The sequence below is a fragment of the Trachemys scripta genome, chromosome 20 (genome assembly GCF_013100865.1).
Source record: "Trachemys scripta elegans isolate TJP31775 chromosome 20, CAS_Tse_1.0, whole genome shotgun sequence".
NCBI lineage: Eukaryota > Metazoa > Chordata > Testudines > Emydidae > Trachemys > Trachemys scripta.
This window is the reverse complement of record NC_048317.1, coordinates 3,973,310-3,995,505: the sequence shown is the minus strand read 5'-3', so window position 1 is coordinate 3,995,505 and position 22,196 is coordinate 3,973,310. Positions and strand designations below refer to the sequence as shown.

General features: G+C 41.3%; 1 protein-coding gene across 13 annotated transcripts; it reads right to left on the bottom strand.

The window, feature by feature from the left end:
• Window positions 1-5,350: 5,350 nt before the first annotated feature.
• On the bottom strand, window positions 5,351-21,888 carry SFPQ (splicing factor proline and glutamine rich). Of its 13 annotated transcripts, none has more exons than XR_004643608.1 (13): window positions 21,175-21,888; window positions 20,502-20,690; window positions 20,100-20,401; window positions 19,826-19,921; window positions 18,303-18,499; window positions 17,637-17,721; window positions 17,121-17,238; window positions 16,845-16,893; window positions 16,641-16,768; window positions 7,020-13,753; window positions 6,447-6,522; window positions 6,000-6,279; window positions 5,351-5,452 (listed from the first exon to the last, which is right to left on the bottom strand). XR_004643608.1 is itself a non-coding variant. In XM_034754216.1 (11 exons), exons 1-10 carry the CDS (start codon window positions 21,805-21,807, stop codon window positions 7,044-7,046), a joined length of 1,821 nt encoding a protein of 606 aa, XP_034610107.1. In that variant the 5' UTR covers window positions 21,808-21,888; the 3' UTR covers window positions 6,446-6,519; window positions 7,020-7,043. The 13 variants fall into 13 exon arrangements, 1 of the variants encoding a protein (XP_034610107.1); XR_004643611.1 differs by having other exon boundaries at window positions 5,351-6,279; window positions 7,020-7,067; window positions 10,352-13,753; XR_004643614.1 differs by lacking the exon at window positions 6,000-6,279 and having other exon boundaries at window positions 7,020-7,067; window positions 10,352-13,753.
• Between the last annotated feature and the right edge of the window lie 308 nt (window positions 21,889-22,196).

Here is a 22,196-nt window from a genome sequence, read left to right as displayed (position 1 = left end):
ATAATATAGCCATGGGGGGCGGGGTGTCGTGAGCCCTAGGGAGCTCTCTGTGACACCCTGAAGCTGACCGCCCATTGCTTTGGACACCCTCAACAAAGGCCAGAGGAGCTAGGCGTTTGCTACAGGCAAGCTGGGCTTTGTTACAAGCAGGTTAATTCATTCACCTGCATAAAAGGACAATCAAGTGCTTTGGAGTACAAAGACCATTCATTCCATTCAAAGCTTTCGGGGTGGAGGGGGCAGGGGTGACATTCACAGTCTCCAGTCTTGACTCTCTTTAAAGTAGGGCAGCTGTAATGGCTTCACCCCTATGGCTGGAGTGGTTGGTGTCACAGCCTTAGAGGGAGGGACGGCTGCTGAGGACATGGAATTTACCCCTTGCAGGGAGACACTTGGGGTATTATTCCCTGCGGATCGCAGAAATGCTGTGTCCTGCAGCCAGGGGCAGCGCTGTATTCAAATTCAGCTAATTCTTACCCCCATGGCCTTAGTCCCCCCTTTCCCACCTACCTCAACCGCTGCTCCTCTCTTCCACGCACTACCGAAGCCCCTAGCCCACTTCTTTGCAGCAACTCATGGCTCTGTCTCCCTTGCCATCTTTTGGCACACTTTCCCCACTCCCACCGCCAGACATCTTCCCCCAGCATTACCTGCTCCTCTGGCTGTTGGAGCTAGTTTTCTCGTGCTCGTGGCAGTTCCACTCCCACCTCACTGCATCCTCCCTCCACAATTTGTAGTCCCATTTCTGAGCCACACACAAAAAAAATGGCCATATGGGGTCAGACCAATGGTCCATTGAGCCCAATATCCTGTGGTTTTTGTCCAACCTGCTTTTAAAAATCTCTAATGATGGAAATTCTACAGTCTCCCTAGGCAATTTATTCCAATGCTTAACTACCCTGACAGCAAGTTTTTCCTAATGTCCAACCTAAACGCCCTTGCTGCAATTTAAGCCCATTGCTTCTTGTCCTATCCTCAGAGGTTAACAAGAACAATTTTTCTCCCTCCTCCTTGTAACCACCTTTTATGTACTTGAAAACTGTTCTATCCCTCCCTCTGTCTTCTCTGCTCCAGATTAAACAAACCCAATTTTTTAAAATCTTCCCTTAAAAGTCATGTTTTCTAGACTTTTAATCATTTTTGTTGCTCTTCTCTAGACTCTCCAATTTGTCCACATCCTTCCTGAAATGTGGTGCCTGGAACTAGACAATACTCCAGTTGAGGCCTAATCAGCCCAGAGTAGAGCAGAATTACTGCTCATGTCTTGCTTACAACACTCCTGCTAATACAGCCCTGAATGTATGTTTTGTGTGTGTGTGTGTGTGTGGGTGGGTGGGGGGGTTTGGCGCAAGTGTTTCACTTAACTCATATTTAGCTTGTGATCCACTATGACCCCTCTATCCCTTTCCGCAGTACTGCTGCCTAGACAGTCATTTCCCATTGGGTATGGGTGCAAAGGGATTGTTTCTTCGTAAGTGGAGTACTTTGCATTTGTCCTTCGTGAATTTCATCCTAGTTACTTCAGACCATTTGTCCAGAACATTTTGAATTTTAATTCTATCCTCCAAAGCACTTGCCATCCAGCCCAGCTTGGTATTGTCCAAACTTTGTAAGTCTCCTTTCTATGCCATTATCTAAATCATTGATGAAGATATTCAACAGAACTGGACCCAGAATTGATGACTGTGTGACACCATTTGATATGTCCTTCTAGCTTGACTGTTCATCTGTGTCTGAATTCTGTTTACTCTAGTTCCAACCACTTTTTCTGAAACTGAAATTAGGTTTACTGGCCTATAATTGCCAGGATCATCTCTGGAGCCTTTTTTAAAAAAATCAGCCATTACCTTAGCTACCCTGACGTCATCTGGTAGAGGCTGATTTAAGTGATCGTTACATACCACAGTTAGTAGCCCTGCTATTTCACGGCAATTACAATCCATAGCATGGCATTTGTGCCCTGCACTGCCTCCAGGGCAGAGAACTCCGGGATCCCTGCTGCCTTGGGAACACAGCAGTGGTACCTCAAGATTTCCAAAAGTACTGCAGCTGCAGAGTGGATAGAGATGCAGAGTTTCCATTTGAGACTAAAGCAACAGCATGAGCCTGTGTGGGGGCCCAGGCAGCATGGCAAGCTATGCCAGGTGAATAAATGACTTGAGCTGAGCTTCAAGTGCTAAAGCCACATTTCTGCCTCGGGTGTGCATGACCTACCTTTGCTTTCTGACTTTGCAAGGTGGTTTGCAGCGAGACAGCTGAGTTTGGATTCTTTTAATTGCAAGTCCTGGATTCTAACATCACATTTAGGGTGTGTCTACACTACCTGCCGGATTGGCAGGCAGCGATCGACCCCCAAGCGCTCTCCCGTCGACTCACCACAGTAAGTTGATTAAGTACATCAACTTCAGCTACGTTATTCACATAGCTGAAGTTGCATAACTTAGTTTGACACCCCCCCCCCCCCCCGCCCATGTAGACCAGGCCTTAGATAGTGGAATAATCTCACAAAGGCAGTGGTAGAAGCCCCACTGGGGGGGGGTGACAAAGCTAAAACAAATCACTGCAGAATAGAGTATTTGTCTGAAGGAGGTGGGAAGAAGAAAACCACAGTCCAACCAGACAGACAAGGTAAGACCTATTCTCCCCCTACCCCATTTCTAATTTCTATGATTTAATCAGGCACAGTAAAGAGATGTCAAGTATTTAAGAAAATGTTACACACCAATAAACACAGGAGGTGGTAGGGGACTCACCTGCTCTCGGAGTGAAATTTCCAACTGCTCTGCTGCTGACGAAGGCTAGAGCATCTGCGAGATAGCTCGGGCAACAAAGCCACATACTTGGCATCTGGAAGAGCAGGATTCATGGGGGATTCAGAGAGTCTCTGGTGAGCAGGGGTCCCTTTCCTTGCTTGCAAGTCCAGAACAAGTGGGCTGCTCACTCCCAAGGATATTTTTGGCATTGCTAAGTGTAATGTTCTGCCACGTTCATTCATTTCACTGAGTAACTTCCCAAAGGCGGTGGCGAGAGTTAATCCTGGAAGAGTTCTCTAAGCCTCTTTCCCTGAGCATCTGCCCGCTTCCATTTTAGCTCAGGTCTAAATTAACATGAATAATTCAGTTGTTGAACTATGTAATATTCATAAGTGATGAGTAAAATGGGACCTAATTGCCGCCCAAACCTAAAGGGACGTTAGCTTGTGCATGTAACATGAGGACTTGCCTACAATCTTGCCAGACAAATGGTTGCGTTAACACACAGAAAATGCAACATTAGACATCCCTCTGCATCTGAAACCCTCATATTTTGTAGTTGCTTGAACGAAAGAGCAAAGACTTTTAGGAGATGCCAAATAACTGACTGAAACCCCCCTTTTCCTGGACAGATTGTCCGGTATCTGAACAAATGTTTAAGTGATTGTATGGATAACTGGATATCAGCTCAGTTCAATGCAGAAAAGCCTGATGGCAAACTCCGCATTGACACTGTGGGGCTAGATTCCCACTGCTGCTTTGCCACTATACCTCACTACTGGCCTGCAGCCCCCAGCTCTGGGCCTGTTGAGCAGGTACTGCTAACCATACTAAACAGGGCGGTTCGGTAAGTTTGACTGAGCACACAGGATTGGAAGCTCAATTATACCACATATTGTCCCACTTGCGCATGTACTACTTTTGGGAGCGAGGTTAGGAAACCAAAAGCCAAAACAGAAGTCGCTGGTATTACACTTCAAGCACCTGTAATGTACATATGGCTGATTGTTCACTTACAGCATGGTTACACTTCCCACAATTATGTACATGCTCCAATCCGGTACTCTCCTCCCCTCACAAGTAACAGCCCAAAAACTGCCAAGAATATTCCCAGGACATTTAAGACACTAAACTCCATTTTTAAAACTTAGGCTGGCCTTCATGGGGCTGACAGCAGGTTTCCTACTCAAATTTCCATGGCTTGTCGGGCTGCTGTTCAGTTTGACCCATGAGCAATGAAGCAAAAAGCTGCTTCTCCCGCTACCACCCTTCCACTGTAACCCATTAATCAAACTGTTTTAAAAAAATTTTCTACAGCATTGTAGAAACCCATGATTGATCTTTTATTTGAAGATTGGTTACACATGGGGAAAATTTAGCTGGTTTTGTTAGTGTGGATTAATGTAATTACAGTAACCTGCGCTGTTGTAATGTTTACTCCCAAGCCTTGGCTAGCAAAAGAATATACACCTCTACCCAGATATAACGCGAATTTGGATATAACACGGTAAAGCAGTGCTCGGGGGGGAGGCCGCGCGGGGGCACGCACACAGGGCTGCGCACTCCAGCAGATCAAAGCAAGTTCGCTATAACGCGGTTTCACCTATAATGCAGTAAGATTTTTGGCTCCTGGGGACAGCGTTATATCAGGGTAGAAGTGTACATGTAATAATGGCTATTGGCAGAGCATAAACTTCATCAGCTGCTCCATATTATATGGCAGGACAAGATCAGAAATATGGATATTCAAAGCTAAACACAGCAACCACTTTCCATCCAGCACTGGTTTGGTTGTGGCAACTTTCTTGGTATAGACATATTAGACTGGAAGACCAACAAATTCCCAAGTGTGTTCACCAAGGATTGCTACTACATGGTCTGCAATCACATGGACGCCAAAAGGTTTGATGGCACAAGACTACCACCAGTGATAAACTGAATGTCCAGCCAAACCACTTTAAGGACCTAGACAGATCAATCCAGGTGAAGCTTCATCTGCAATGAAGCCACACACCTTTGTGATTTGTCAACATGAGAGCATAAACTTAGCTGCTAGCTTGACTCTTTTCTTGGAGAAAAGTAAAGACATGATAGGCCTTCTTTGCTAGACTTAAATCCTTATCCACACACTGAAGTAATAAAGCATCACAGCAGGATTGGACCGCTGTAGGATTCATGCTTGCTCCACAACCAACCTTATTTTGCAGAAAGTAGCTGACCCTGGCTAATGAGTAACTGCAATTTTGAGATCTACTGCTGGAGAAGCAGATGGTCTGATTTAAGAACCTGATCTCTGTAAGGGAGCACTTTGGAACAAGATGCTTTGTCTAGTAAGAACTTTCAGGATCAGGCTTCTAGTTTTGTAAGCATGATAGGCAAGCTCCCATCCCAGCTCATGCAGCTGCCTATTTCTTTCTATGCTTCATTAGGGTCTTGGGTTTGCCTTGTTCAGTACAGATGCAGCTTAGGGGAGGTTCATAGATTCTATCTTTATGCTCCACCCCCATCGCCACCTCATTTTTAGCAGTGATATCCAAAGTACATAAATATGTTCAACTAAATGAACTTCTGGAGTAACAAACTTAAGAAAACAAATGTCATTTGTATAAGCAATTGAATATTTTATTGAAAGAAAAACATTCCCACTTAAGTCCCTGGCTCCTCTCCACTGGGTTCTGGACTTCATACACTGCTTCTTCCTGTGAATGCAAAAACACAAAGTTAGCCCAAAATCTAGAGAAGTTACCAGCAATCTTCATACATAGATCACTTTAAAAAACAAATATTGAATGAACACAAAAAAAAATCATGCATCTGGAACAAATATTCTTTAGCAATTTATATAAGCTTTCAGGATACACCTGGGATTAAGTGAATAGCATAGAAACAGGGACATAGAAGCAGTTCTGAATTGGACTACAGAACATTAGGATCAAATCATAAGGATCTTTACATCACTGGTTTCAAATTTTAAGTGTTCATTCTGCCTAAAGGATAGATCAGATGCATACAACCATCAACAGTGCAAAAGAAAATATTTAGCAAGTTTCCCCCAGGCCTGTGGTTTTAAATACTGGCATAATATTTTGTAGGTGTTTTAGACTGAGGTCTGGGTCAAATGGTGGAGAAAAAAGATTTTTCTAGTTTAATTCCAGCTCTGCAGATTCCTCCTTATGGTCCCTGCATACTACCTCCAGTCTGCTTGCTTCCCCACATATAAAACACGTATAATATTGATTCACCTACCTTGCGGGGTGCTGTGAAGTTCAATTGTTTGTAAAAATGTTTTGAAGATGAAAAGCAGAACCAATATTTTTGTATCAAGTTTAATTTATGTAATTGTTTTACTCAAGTGTTAAGCTATCTGCTCTAGACCTTTCTCCTCCTAATGCACCATGCTTTTCTTATGGTGCTTGAAATTAACATGTTAGGTTCCTTGTGTGTGTCTGAGCATCTGTAGAGTTCAATGAGCAGGGTTTATTGATGCTGCAGAGCCGGAAAGCCTCAAACAATGCTTATCTTGGTTCTACAAAAGAAAGATTAAAAGGTTTTATATAAAATCCATTAAAGAATGACTTCTGATCTTAAGAATCTATATTAAGATCAGGTCAAATTTTAGGTGGAAACTGCTAAGTACACTTGGGGTCATTTCTTCTTACAAATTCAGTATCCCAAGATTAATCTACTACTCACCCATTCACTTCGCAGTCTGGCTACTCCACATCACTGGACATCAGGTCACATTCTGGATTGTGCTCAGGCCCTACTGCTGAATGAGGAAAAACTACCTAAGTTAATGTCTTCCATAAAATGATTTTATACCTCCAAATATAAGTCACTATTTGGGGACTCTCAGTTTGGCAATTCCTTTTATGAGGTGCAGCATCTCAGCAAAGAGGCCATGGCATTAAGAGGAAGTTGGAGTCTAAAGTGACCAAGCAAAAATGACAGTGTGCATAATTCTAACTAATTATCTGGAGGTGTAAAAAGCATGTTAACTGTATAGCAGGGGTTCCCAAAAACATATTCAGAGGGTGAACCATATCAGCAAGATTGTTTGAGACCTACCTACCCCCCCCCCCCCATTCGCTATTATAATGGGCTGCCTGTGGCAACTATCAAAATTGCTTACACAAAAAAGTAAGTTTAGCTTTTTAACTCAATTTAGCTACTGGAAACAACCACCACTACCAGCACTACTCCACAGTCCTTTAGACCAGGTTCTGAACTTTTTTTTTTAAATGAAAGATTAACAAATATGCTTACTTCACATGGATGAGCACATTGATTTCACTCAGCTTGCATCATCTTCACCTAAAGGATAACAACTGAAGTTATTATAAAAATATACACACTAGAAAGTTTCTGAAAACAAAGTTCTAACCCATTACAAAATTCTAACCTTTAAAGTAAAAGTTTAAAAGATACATGGACTGATTAGTTATGAGGGAATTTACAAATTATTCCAAAATACTAGGTGGAAGTAGTATAAGGGGCAGAAGTAGGCTAGTTTAAACACTTGTAAGAAAGTAAAAGAATATGCAGGTGGTTGAGTGAAGAACTGCACCTAGTCTGAACACCAAGCCATAACTGCTAGCTTCACCAGTCTGAATACAATGAAGTTTGATTGCAGTCAGAGGTATACTATCCCTTATGTGAAGGTATGTAACTGTGAAACTAGACTAGTTATTTAACCACAGTTTGGCTTATCTGTAGTAATATTACATGCTCCATATGGATGAAGCAAAGTGTCCCTGATACTAGCTGTGCCCAGCCCAAGAATCCTACAAGTGCATTGCAATCCAAAGGAAGATACTAGAGTTTGTCATGCGCTTATTACCTTTGTTCTATGTCACAGCTTTTCCCCCCTCTGCATATTAAGCCTTTCACTACAGCTTTGTTGAGGGCAAACTGCAAGGGGCTGAAGATCATCTACTCATCAGCAACTAGGGACAAGTCTGTACAAAGTTCTGTGCACACTATTAGTTGGAGGCAAAGCACACTGCCTTCACAATGCTACTTAGCCAGCCAAGTGGATGAGACACCCAAATTTAGTATCAAACCCACCTCTTGGTACAGTGTTGAGACTAAATTATAAGTCGACAAAAAAATGTAGTATGCACATTGTTTTCTATGCTGTGGCACCAAACACCATGCATAAGGGATACTATATCTTTGTGCATCTTTTTAACACTCCAGATTATGCACTTGTAGCCACCCCCCTTTTCCCCAGTTAGCTCTTCAGTACTGGTGTTCAAAAGCAACATTTATAGATGGGGTATTCACAGCCCACTGTGGGATTGCACAATCAAGTCCTAACTTGTCAATCATTATCTAGCAGCAATGACAGACGGGGGAGAAGGCCAATCCTCCCATTTTTTCTTTTCCAGTAGGCAGCCATTTAAAAACCCCACTAGCTGATATGAGAGAAATCAGAAGCTGATCAGTTGATTCCAGCCTTGCTAGTAGTGGAAGAAGCCAAGTAACAGTCCAAACAGCACACTATTTATGCAATTTCTCCAACATGCTTAGCCTCATTTAACATGTTACAACACACAGGCCTTCCTGATCGTGTCACTGCAGCTGGCAATGATTAACAGACATGCAACCCCAATACCACTCAAGTCCTAAAACTACTCACAGGCCTCAATATTTATCTGTTTAGTGTTTTGCTATTGGGGAAACTGCAAGCAAGACTTGGTATGCTTAATGTTACAGTAAAACCCCCCATATGCTACTGTGCTGTGCTCTCCCCTGACAGCACCAGAATCTGATCTAACAGGTACGCATATGTATTCTGGCACCACACTTCCGAGCTTCAGATAAACTTTTGGGAAAAGTATAATTCATAGAGAAAGATAAAACCAAGATGAAACACAATGCAAGCACTTCAGTGTACTGTTATTTCTCATACCCACTTATTACAAGTTGTTTGCTTAAAATAGACATGCCTATTTGTTTTTAAGAGACCTACTGCACCAAGTTTCATTACTGAAGACAATTCAAAGCTAGTATGAAACCCATTGCTGTGTCACAAATTGCTTGCTCCAAGAGTGTCAAAAGCCTATTACCATTCCAAGTATGCAGAAGGTAGATGTGTCCATATAACCCCTCCATGATATTCCTGAAGGCAAGTCATGTGTCTAGTAAATACTCAGCACACTGGCAAAACTGAACAGACCTGACTGTTGGTTTAGAGATACCTAATAATCCAATTCTTGCAGTTTCACAGGAAACATACTGCCATCGATTTCATTACTGAATTTTATTCATAGAAAAGCTCTAAAGTCAATGGCAACAGCCAAACTGGCTTAGATACAAATGGTGTCACAGGTTGAATAGCTGAAGTTCAGCTACACATTCAATGTAACTAAAGAGCTGTTACTGTCTGAGTTATGAAGTGCAGAAATTACTTTGATTTTTCAAAAGAACAGGAATACAAACAGCAGAGGGCAAGCCTATCTAGTTTATAAACTGTTTACCAAGGAGTAAGATTCTTTCTTGGAAGATACAATACAGAAGTTTAATGTCTAAATTTGACAAAAATGTACACCAGAAACAAGTATGCAAAGTAAAACTTTGCATCTCAAGTAGAAAAACCCTTGCAATACCTCTGAAAAAGGTTTCTTATGCATTGCCAAGAACCAGATCAGGGGATGAAATAAGGAAACGTATGACATTCAGACTCTGGAGTTACAGCTAACTAGCACAACAAAGCAGATAGGAGCTGATGGTCAATACATTTAGAAGTTTGGAAACATTTAGGTATGTAACCTTTCGAAATACCGTATCTGGTATTTCTAGCAGTGAAGAATTTAGAATAAGCACACACTTGAAAGATATTTTGATGAAAAATTAAGCTACTTTGATCAGTACATTCACTACCAAGATGAATATTTAAGACAGGAATCCATAGATTCCCAGCATAGTCAGTTGCCTTTAATTGAACATATATCATGATCACTGCCACCTAGAAATTAAAAACAAACCTATCTTAAGTTGATAAACCCTGGAAACTAATGGAGATATTTGAACACAATTTATGACCTAAGAAGTACTTACACCCAAGTCTTAAAGCTCACCACAGTGAGCTTTACATCGTTATCGCCTAGTTCATTCAAGGCTAGAGCAATGATTACCAATATATTTTCTAAGTAGCCAAGACTCTACAAGGGGATGCAATGCAGATGGGATATTTTGCTACTACAGAAAGTTAATACAAGCAACAGGTTTACTAGGTGCAATTTGCACCTAGTTGACTAGTTAATTGATTCTAAAAATCACATTCCCTCTTCCCCACAGAGCTCACCTAAGAATATCTTCATTACAATGTACTTAAGAAAATCCACACAAGCCAAGTCATATGTACAAAGGAATCGGGTCTGATATACTTATCTAAGAATCGCAATAAGTTGCTTATTGCTGCTGAAAAAGATACAGCTTAAAACCGAAAGCCACGCAACTTTGATGCAAGCTAAACATACAAGTATGAAGAGTGCTGCACTGTAATTTCATAGTCGGAAGTGTGATGTCAGAATACCCACAGAATAAGGTTACACAGAAAGTCACCAAGTTATATTATATTGCTTGTTACCTACCTGTACGCAGTCGGCAATGAGAATCTCGGAGCAAGCAGGAATACTACATCCGGGTCCTAATGTCCATTGCCATTTGTGGTACTACGTTCCTCACAGTTATGAACTGCAGAAATGCTGGCTAAGTGCAGTTATGTAGCAGGCCACTACTTTTAAGAGTGTAAAATTGCAGTCTCAAAAACTCCAGCAAAAACTTGCTGCCACAGTAAGTGGTTGCCGCCAAGGAGAAGCCAAGAATTTTTCTACCATAAAAATACCACAAAATCTCACAAAAGCAGTTTCAATTTCTCATAAGCTGTATTTCTATTAGGTGGTGTGATGTATCTACATAGTATTGTAGATATGCTCTGTATTCGTTTTTAAGGAAGTGTGAAAACATGCAAAAGGACACCCATTTCTGTATGCTGCATAACAGATTAAAAGTTTAAATGGGCTCAATTTAATTAAAGCAGACTAAATTGCAAAAGCCAATATTTTCTCTAAGTCCAATACAAAAAAAAAAGTTCTATATGGTCTAGACCATCTGGAAATGGGTCTGCCAGACCAAGGACTTTTCTTAATGGATTTGAAAACCCTTTTCTTCAGTTATGTAAGTCACCTGATTTTGTGAATACTCCAAAACCACAGAACCATGGGGAAAGACCAAAGGAACATGACAACTTCCTTAACACCTCCCACCAACTTAATAACTGGGTATAACATTTTAAAATTCTGTCATTTGTCCGTCAGCTTTTAAGACAGTACCTTTAAAAAGGTTCTGAAATCAAATTGGCCAGAAGCTACTGTATGCAACTCAAAGCAGGACTTGATTGTTTTAAAAAGTCTGCTTATGCAACTACAACACAGGGTACACTGTTTAATAAAACTATTTCAAATGTTGTAGAAACTGCTGAATCTTTCAGTATGTTTGCTAAACACAGTTTAGCAAACGGTCTATTTTTAAGACCCAGCAACAGCTTACATACAAATAGGGGGACTAAAAAGAAAACCTCTGCAAGGTAATGATTAGGACATCAGCATCCTTCACTCTTCAAAGTTACAGTACTACAAAAGAAAGCATTTTGGGATATGTGCCAGCATCTCTTTAATAAAGAATGACATGTAATCTGAAAAATAAACTGAAAAAAATTAATTTAATGTTTACTGTCAGAGTTCCCCATCTCAGACATTTTCACCCTCTGTGGGTGTCCACGAACACCCTTTTGAAAGTATTTGCATTGAGCCCCTACTATAAAATTCATACAAGTTGTAATTGGACTGCTGATTTTAAACTAAGAATCCTATACAAAGGATCCCAGACACTTGATCTCCACAGTTTAAGAACTGCTGATCCAAGATTTCCTACATTTCAATTCATAGAGGTAAAGTGTCATCTACCCTCTTTAAAAGTTCTGGGAAAATAGGAACAGATTTGCCAAACTGGCTGAGTCTCTATTTAGACACTTAATATTTAGTCACACACCTGATTATCAACATTTCACAGCTTGCCAGTATTACATTTAAAGTTTAACAGCATTTAAACAGTGCTCACTTCTGAAGACGGACTGTTTGTATTCCAAGGTAATGAAATCTACGCACTAAAACTTTTATCCATAGACAGAATTTAGGATTAGCCAATGCTTAACACAAACAGTGGAAAGACCTTCTAACAATTAAAACTATTCACAGAATGCTCAACATTTTGGGAGTCAGGTAAAAATACAACCAAAACAAATAAGTTTGCCAACTTTGCACAAGCAGGTTGATGTATCCTGTCTTAATACCAAGGCATTTTACACTGGGAAGCTATGCTCCCAGCTTGTCAAGTACAATCACAGTAATGAAGTAACTACATTAATAACAGAGTCCAGAATACCTTGCATTCTTATGGGGTTTAATTAAGTGGACAGCAAACTGTAAATTCATGAAACCATTTCCTCTGTCAGAATCTTAAGAGGGAGTTTTATTTGTACTATGTAGCATTAGCTATTGAACTCCAGGTTTAGTCCTACTCTTGCCTGCCAAACGTCAGCATTAAGGTATCTGACAATATCAAAACAGGGGTTCTCAACCAGGAGGTGCGGTGAGCTGAGCCAAACTTAAGTGGCACTGTGACCTGGCACATGGGCAGCAGAAGCTCCGAGTAAAAAAGAAATGCTAAGACTGGACATGACTCAAAAAAAGCTGAGAACCCTGCTACAGTGCAAGAGGCTATTTATTTATCTGAATTTAACATGATGCATTTTAGGATTTAAGTACTACAAGGTCTATGAAAGAAGACTTCAGTTTTTACAGACCCCTGAAATTAACCCCAGTTGATTTCTGAACTGTAAGAGTTAGTCCACTCACTTAGCATAAGGACATAAGCAAGTTAGAGCACAAATTAAAAATCTCCTTGTTTTACTTAGGTAATACTCCCTGGTCTTCTTGCCAAGCAATTTCAGTTAGGTATTAAATACTGAACCAGGCCAATCCTGCATCTCAAGCAGACAGCTTGCGTATAAAACAAACATGTGTCACGTTTACAGCCCTTTAATTGGGAAGTCAGTCAATCCAAGCCATTCTGTGGATTTATTTTAAAAAGTGACCTTTTCAACTTCTTTAGAAGATTTCAAGCAGTGGATGCCAAAGAGAAATCTCTGCCACCATCCCACCCTCCATTGTTAAAATCTAAAACTCATTACATGACAGCAGCATCATTTGCTGTTTAGTTTCCATTACTGCATCTTACAACACTTGCAAAGTTTCCATTTATTTCCTTATTGCAGTATAACGAATACTCTGAAAATCTGTACCCATTGGAAGATCAAGTATCAGTCTACAACTATTTGACCCAAACTTAAATCTTGAGGCATAATGAGAGGAGGCCTCACCCTTAAGCTACTTTTCTGCATCCTGGTCTAAATCAGACCTCTAAATCCAAGACTTGTTTCAATTATGTTGAAAGGTATGGCATTTAGCCTCATATTTAGAACCATGAATGGCGAGTTTATGATCAGAATAGTTACTACATTTAGTATTCTATTTATTTGAAGCACAGTAAAAAAAAGTTGGTACACTGCCATCAAGTTAGGGATGTTATACATCAAAAAAACAGCTAATTTTTTTTTTGAAACACTGCATTACATAATTAAATTTTACTTGTCCAAACAGACCACTTACAAATATTAGGTCACTAGTTTCTAACATCCATAAAAATGTAGCTTTCTTACTAAAATGCAAGAATTTAAAAGTTGGTGTCTAAACAAGGCAGACAAAAACAAACTGGAATGAAACTACTGGTCACATCTAAAATCGGGGCTTTTTGTTTGGGCCTTCATATTCTTCTCTCCCTCTACCATATCCTGCTGGTGTTCCAGGTCCCATTCCTCTAGGACCCTGGCTACCCACAGGCCCCGCACCTCCCTGCCCAAAGCGTTCAGCACGCTATTGGAACAGTATTAACAGTTCATTATTATGTAGTTGATGTCCATGTGTGTTAAGTATATATTTTTAGAAGGTTCCGTAGTCAAGGTTCGTCGATACAATCACCATTGAGCCGATCCACAGGTACCGGGAACATAGAAAGGAAAAAAGGGTAATTTAAAAATTAGTTTATTGTAATACATGCCTTGAGGTATGTTCCCAACTTGATGCATTCTCATACATCTGTTACAAAGAACAGATACTCCCTGCAGTGCTAGAAATGTAAGCATTAGTGCAGATGTGAATTTACACCCTTTCCAAAATGAGCTCTAGCAATTTTCAACCAAGTTTACGCAAATAGCTTGCAAACTCTCACCTTTAGTTCAGTACAAGTTTTGTTTACGTCAATAAGTTATTTCCAAATAAGCCTAGCCAGAAAAGGCAGATTCAGTTCACTGAAGTAGGAGTTGACATTAATAAAATGTCATTGTAAAGAGGATGCCTACTCACCAGTTAATGGCATGTGCTGCATTAGAGACCATGTGCTTTTCAAGATGGGTTTAAGACTACATCTGCTGACTAAACTGCAGAAGCCTTAAGTAGTAAAACAAACAACTGTAATACAGTGCTACTGGATTACAAGAATGAAAAATGTGAAAGACTAATAAGCAGTGATTTACCTAACCAACACAATTGCTTGATGAAAAGACCTTCATTTATTCTCACATTTTCAGGTCTACTGCTATATAACCAAATGTAAAAATGGGTTCACAGAACTACATTTTTATCACAGTGTTTCAAGTTTGCCCTTTGTGCATTTCACTAGGTGCACCCATTAAAGCCCCCCTCCCTTCCCAACTTCACCACAAGCTCCTGGAAAGTCCACTAAGACTTTACAATTATTGAAAGACTTCATGGACTGTCTCCCATCAGAGTTGTAAGCGCTGAATTGGACTGCAATAAAGCAGAGACTTCAAATATCTTTACTAATGCATCTAGCTGCACGTATTTCTACCAAGCTACCAGATAAGGAGGTGTGGCTGGTAGCAGATCTCTAAAAGTTAGATCAATACTGTGAAGTCAAAGATAGCTTTCAACTTCCATTTCAAATAAAAGTTTCACTACCCCCTAAAAGAACAATAGTAATTTCAGTTTACTAAACTAAGTCTGTAAATACAGATCATGGGTTAATTCAGACTTTTCTCCAGTTACTGGTATACAATTATTTGAAAGTTAGCTTCAATCTTTCTGAGGAAGGAATTTTCAGAAAATAAGGAGTTTCTAGCTTCTCCATAATTTGTGTCTTCTTTACAAAAGTTTATACACCAGTTAAAACCTAATTGCAATTCTTAAGTTTAATAACAGGGACAGCACTGCATGGCACAGAGAGCCACGTCCTAGGGAACTTTAGGCAGTTAAACCATCTTAACAGCAACACGTTTTGATGGTATCAAGTTGTTTAAAATATTACACAAGTTCAACATGCACCTGTACCAAGCCTTTTAGAATGAGGAAAAAAAATGTACACAGCATTCACCACAGACTACCTAACTGTTCACTAAACGCTTATGAATTGCTTAAAAATGTTATCAGTAGATTATAGATGCATTAATGCCAGCAGCATCATCTACTGAATCAATGCTTTGCAAAGTTAAATACCATAGGTATGGTTTCCATAAAAAGAAGATACCTGGCAAGCTACTGTGGTAGCACACCATATGAAGCCAGAGGCCTGAGTACAGTCTAACCTTAAACCCACCCAGAAAAAGATTCTCTGCATTTTGTGCCAGAGGGTGTGTACCCTCAATGGGGAGGGTGGAAGCATACCATCATCAACCACTTGACCCAGAACAGACTTCCATCCTATTAAAGCATTGCTGTCAGTACTGCTCCAGTGGGATAGCACCAAGCAGACTCCAACCCAATGCACACATATAGTGTGCCAAAAATAGTATTGTTTGGAAACATACCTCTAAACCTGAGGTATGCAGTAGATTAAGAACCTGCACCTACAGTCATGCCCAACAAGTGGGAAACAAGAAGTTAGAACAGGCTATCATTATTCCTTTGTCAAATAGGAGTCACAAAATGACTAAGGTCAAGGAGTACTGGGAATATTTAAACATGCCTAAAACTAACAACTGCATTTCTGCTCTTTTGATATTATGGCAAACATTAGCACACAGCATATGGTGTACTGTTTGCCATTTGATTACTCACAAGTTGACAGTGATGAGTAATCTGTTGCATAAAGATACATGAGAGTACAGATTTGCATTTTGCAGTGTATCAATGCAAGGGTGCACTGATTTTGTAATTAGGCTTGGAAGGATCAGATTTTAATTGGTCTCAGTAACTACACTTTGGAGAACAAGAGTAGAACCACGTAACACTTGCGGACATTTGATACAATTATGAAATAGTTTTTAGATAGAAGAGCTTGCAGCTTGTCAATTCTGTGTCAATTTGTAGTAAATTAATTTCTATGGTAATCACATCTTGATAAATAACCCTTAAATTTATTTGTTAGAGCAAAAGCTGTTGGAAATCAATCCAGTATTTTGAAACATCAAAATTCATGAAAAATCCTTCCAAGCCTAAATATAATGCAGGTACTCAAAACCCAACCAGTAACAGGGTTAACAGCAAATATGCTTAGTAGCACATTTGAATTGATTTACAGACAACTTCTGTCTAAATGACCATACTCATAAGAACTGAGCTATTACTGTACATACTGCCAGACTAGTCCTTAATATTGCTATTACATAGACTGACTGAAAAAAAAAAAAAGCAGTCAGTACTCAAGAAAGATTTAAACCATCTACCATTCAAAAACTGGTAGAGTTCAGAATTTCCTGCCTTAATTCCCCCCATACTAAAGTAAAGCCATCACAGGATACATTACCATGTCACTTCCCATCATAGAACCACTCATGGCTGGTTGGCCAACACCGGGACTGGCCTCATAACCTATGCCGCCACCGCCACCACCACCCATAGGTGGGAATTTCTGAGCTGCTGCACCATAGGGATCTAAGAAAGAAAAATACATAATCATATTCTGCCAAGTTATATGTTAACCACGTAAAGATATTTAACAATCCTTTACCTCCCATGTTCATTGTGCTGGCACCACCCATTCTCATGTCTCTCTCTCTCTGCAAAGGTGAAAATAGATCAGAATGAGTAATCAATTCTGTCCCCCCTTTGAAGGCCTGCATTTCATGAAGCAGGTGCACCATTTAACAGTATCCGTTCACCTACCAAAACTATTTGAGCATTTGTTATTTTGAACTGTTTTTTTTGAAACTAAGAAAATCCCAGTAGCATCTCAAATCAGTTTAATTATCCATAAACCACAAGGTTTTATTTTGTTTATACTTACTGGATCCATGTAACCCATTCTACTGTAATTCTCTTCCCTTTGTCTTCTCATCTGTTCTTCCATCTCACGCTGGCGAATCATCATTTCTTCTTCCCGCCTACGACGTTCTTCCTCCTGCCTGATAATTTGTGTGTTATTATACCTCAAAAAGCACAATATTTACACCTTTAATATGTATATAACCAACATGAGCAACAAAGTTAGCATCTTACAATGTGTGTTGGTGATTGGTGGATGAAAAGGTTAACAAGTGAATTCAACTTCAGTGAGAGCTACAAAAGATTAACCACGTGGTGCTAAGAGTAGTTGAAGGACACCATTGAGAAATATAACATGATTCAAATTTCGAAATGTTTAAGTAAAAAATGATAGCATTTTTACAAAGATAAGCTAGCTTTAACATGCAAACCTCAACTTGAAATTGTATCGGCACATGCACAACTGTCATTTGCACAAAGAACATTGTTGTAATTTAGTTTTTAGTGACAAAATCTTGTTTATCAAACTCAGGCCTACCTTAACTGAATTTCCTTGCGTTTCTGCATTTCTTGATTATGAAGTTCCTCCATACGCCTCAATTCTTCTTGACGCCTCATAAGGTCTGAAAAATTAGTTTGTCAATATATCCTTTGTACATAATAAAAACTTATAAACAGAAAAAGTATCACAAAGTGTTACCTCACCTCAACCATTTACCCTAGCCCCATTTAAGCTCTACATGGCACACAACTGATACGGAAACGTGACTGCTTTTCTCATCAATTACAGTCATTGATAAACCATTCCCCTTTTAAATTACAGTTGGCCAAAGAGAATTTGAGTTATGCTAAAAACATTGAAAAACTGACAACTTTGTGGGAAGCTTTTTCTCCTCATAGCATCCTACTGAGCAACGAGAATTCCCAGTCTCACAGGGCCACAATAACTCTGTAAATCCAGAGTACACAAAGCCAATTTTTAGGCTCCCTTATTTTTATGCAAAATAAAATTTACAGCGAGCAGGAAGCAAGATGTAATGCAAGTTGCAAGCTACTTTTTAAAAGCAATTCTCAAGCTCCACCTGTTTACTATGGATCAGTTCATGAAAACGTAAAACACAAACATCCATATAATAGGACTATTTGTACAGATAGCACACACAAATAGAAAACAAATGGCAACAGAAGAATTAGTGCCAATCACCTTGACGCAAGAGATTTGCCTGATGTTCATGATAGGCATCTTCCATTTCACTTTCAAGTTTGTCCTTGGCATCTTTCATGTTTTTCTCCACCTGATCTCTTTGCTGTTTTTCCATTTCATCTAAGGATTTCCACCTCTGGGAATATTCAAATTCAAAACTGCCATGCTGAGCAAAGCGGGGTGGAGTTTCTCTTTCCCTACAAGTGGAATAGAAAATATTCACTAATAATGAATTTAAAAGACAGTTAAGACAGAAGTTGAGTAACAGGTTCATTTAAATACTCAGTTCCAAATTAACCAGTTTCTTCCTAAATCACAGTATTTTCAAGAAATGTTTGAATTATGCTTAACAATAGAGTTTTAAAGACCTTTTTAAAATGCTGCTGCTGACACTATATATTCTACAACAGGCCAGATGTTCAGAACAAAATCTAGAGAATCCTGTGGTGTCTTCACTGTGGTGAGTCGACTGCTCCCCTGTTGACACTGTCGACACAGTACTCCACTGCTACGAGCAGTGCAGGCAGTCGAAAGGAGAGCACTCGGGACCCGATTTATCGCATCTAGATTAGACACAAATCAATCCCTGCTGGATCGATCACTGCCTGCCGATCCAGCGGGTAGTGTAGACATACCCCCAGTAATAGCAGTAGTAATTTCTTTCAGAAAATTAATGACCAAAGGAGGAACACATTGTCAGCTAGGTCCAAAACATTTTTTTAAATATTAGAATTAGAAAAAATTATGTCTGACAGTTAAACAAAAGACTCTGCCCAGAAGGAAAAGTAACTTAGTAGCTGGACTAAGAAAGGGTATTTACACCCACAGCTCATTGAAAAGTCAAATGATATCCACACCATCACTGCAATTTTCTGAAAGATCATTTTTCTTTAAACTTTTCTGAATGTGTTGGCTTCAGACTATTAATATTAAGACATGTCATTAAAGTGGCATCAACTTGAAATCATTATTTTTAATTTTTTTCCCCCCAGAAGTCCAGTGCCATTTTCAATAATGATTTGGGTACACCTGAACATTTTACCCAGCATTAAATACTACAAAACTACTGCTCCAATGTTTGTGGTTTTGCAATTTTTTAATTTCCTTCTTCCCTGTTGCTGTGTGAAAACTGCCAAAGTGCTGTGAAGTGCACAAAGCAAGCAAAGAAAAATATTTTTTGTTTTCCTTGTAAAAATAGTAGAGTAAGCCATTTTAATACAGAAGGGTGATTTTTAACTTAACATCCTTTTAGTGGATAAAAAGAAAAAACCTATGAGAGGTTGCCAAACTCAATGCTGGCTTCACATCAAAAATTTTATTAAAACTAATGTTTAAAAAAATTATATGATACACAGGTTAATAAAAGTGTCTGTACATCTGGGTATAGTGCTTATACAAAGTTTGTTTTAAAAGTCATAAGATACATATGCTAAACTATCATATATTGTAAATAGCATGTACTGTAATATATTTGAGATCAATATGCGTTATCTCTATGCGGAGAAAAGAAAGAGTGCCCCTACTTTTGATACATTGGATTCTTCTGAGCAAGCTTTTCTGGAAGACCATCTTCATCATCCAGTTGTTCAAGTGGTTCCACAATAACCGGCCTAGGAGTACTAAACAAAAACCAGATTTTTTCAATATGAATGCAGGTTTTAGCTTTTAGAAGAAAAATTGTTTATAACTATTATCACTTAAGCTAACTTGTGATAAAACAGCAAGAGACTAAACAAACATTTACCTCTAACTGCCATGTTTAAATAAGCTACATTTCTATATAGTCAAACAGCTTACGTTGTCAACAAGAATACTCCTTCGGTGCACCGTTCAAATGCCTTCCTTGCAGCTGGCTTAGATGCAAATTCAACAATGCCCTTTCCTGTTGATCTGCCACGATCATCTACAATCACAACAGCTCTTTCAACTGGACCAAACTGTGAAAAAGCTTCCTCCAATAACTCATTGGACACATAGGGTGAAAGGTTACGCACAGACAGAGCAGCAGCATGTGTAGCAAAACGAACTCGAAGCTGTCGGCCTCTCATAGGAATATCATCTAGTTCTGCCTTTGCAATTTCAGCCAGTGCTCTGGATTCCTGGAAAAATGTAATGAGACCCAGTTTCAACAAAACAATTGTATTGCTGTAATTTAGCTGAACAACAACAGATTTAAATGGCTATCGTATGAGAACCCACCAATTTAATGAATCCAAATCCTTTCCCTTTGTTGATAAAAACCTCTCCAGGCTCCCCATATTTAGCAAATAATCTTTTGAATTCTTCATCTGTAATATCAGCAGGCAAGTTCCCCACAAACAGACGGCAACGTTGGGTGTAAGTCTTCTCTCCAGGTCGCCTCAGAAGAGAGAGATTTGCTTTAAAGCCCTACAAAAAAAAAAAAAAACAGAGACCAGTTCAAGCTTTTTTATACCAGTTACAAGCCTTCAATCAAAGGCGCTCAAAATAGATACCCACCTTCTTCCTCACGGCACAGGCTCCGCCCGCCAATCCCACGTCGCACAAACCAACACGAACAAGAGACCACAGGGTCACAGGTACCTCAGCCAGCCCTGAGGTGGGGCTGGGGTTAGTCACCAACCTGTGCCGAGGCGCTCTGTCAATCCTGCATTTAGGCAAGGCCAGGCACCCTGGGCAGGGAAAAGCCCCGCTCAATGGGACCATCCCACCTTCCCTCCCCAGGGCCAAGTCCTCCCGCCCCCCGGCCCTCGCCGCCACCCCCGACAGCCCAGCCCATCCCCGCCTCGCCCTCCCCTCGGCTCCCTTCAAGATGGCGTCGGGCGCGCGGGGAGTCCGAGCGCGGCCGCCGCCATCTTGTAGCTGGCGGGGGAGGGGAAGGGACTCGACTCACCTCGTCCGTGGCCTTCTCGCCGCTGCCTCCGGCCGAGCCCTGCTGCAAATTGAGGCTCTGCCCTGGGTGCTGCTGGCCCTGGCCGCGCCCGCGCTGCTCGCCGCCCGGGCCGCCGCGGTGTCCCTGCCCCCCCTTGGGGTGCGGGCCGCCGGGGCCCTGCTGGGGCCCCCCCGGGCCCTTGGGCCCCCCGCCCGGAGACTGGCCCGGGCCTTTCTTGGGGCCGACGGCCGGGGTGGGGCTCGGCTTCGGCTGCGCCTGTCCCCCAGGGACGGACGGGGTGGAAGGGGGGACGGCAGCGGCGGCCGCCTGGGCCTGCGGCGGTTGCTGTCCCGCGGCCGGTGTAGGCCCCGCGGGGGGCCCGGAGCCGGCCTGGCTGCCGGACGGGCCCGAGGTAGTGGCAGGGGCGGAAGAGGACGAGGCGGGCGGCGTGGCGGTCGAGACGGGCGGCTTCGGGGGTTCGGGCTTAGGGCCCCCGCCAGGCGGGCCGCCCCCCAAGGGGCCGCGGTTCTGGCCAAGACCCATGCCGGGCGGTGGAGACCGGAAATCATGGTTGGGGCCTCCCCGGCCTCCGCCACCCCCTCCGCGCCGGTGGAAACCGCCACCGCCTCGGCTACGGAACCGATCCCGAGACATGGTGCCGCTGCTGCTCGTCTCTCCTCAGGCTCGGAGCCCTGCGCACAAAATGGCGGCGACGCCAAACGGCCTCGCCGGCGCCTTTGTCCGCCCCTTATATACCTTCTCCTCCCCCGGAAACCACCCTCTATCCCCAAGTAACCAATAGAGATCCGAGTTTGTAAAGACTGATAGGTCTAATAGCCAATAGGCCGCACGTCTTATGCCACCTCTTTTCTCCCGTTGGTAGGAAATCTGCTCCTTGCTGATTGGTCCGTTTGACCTCCGAATACCCGACGGTATGATCCGTTATACTCTTGTGTGCTGATTGGACAATTTGACTGGCAGGCGGGTCGGTTATTAGCCAACGTGTATTACGATTGGATGGCAGCGGAGTCACTCATGCTACT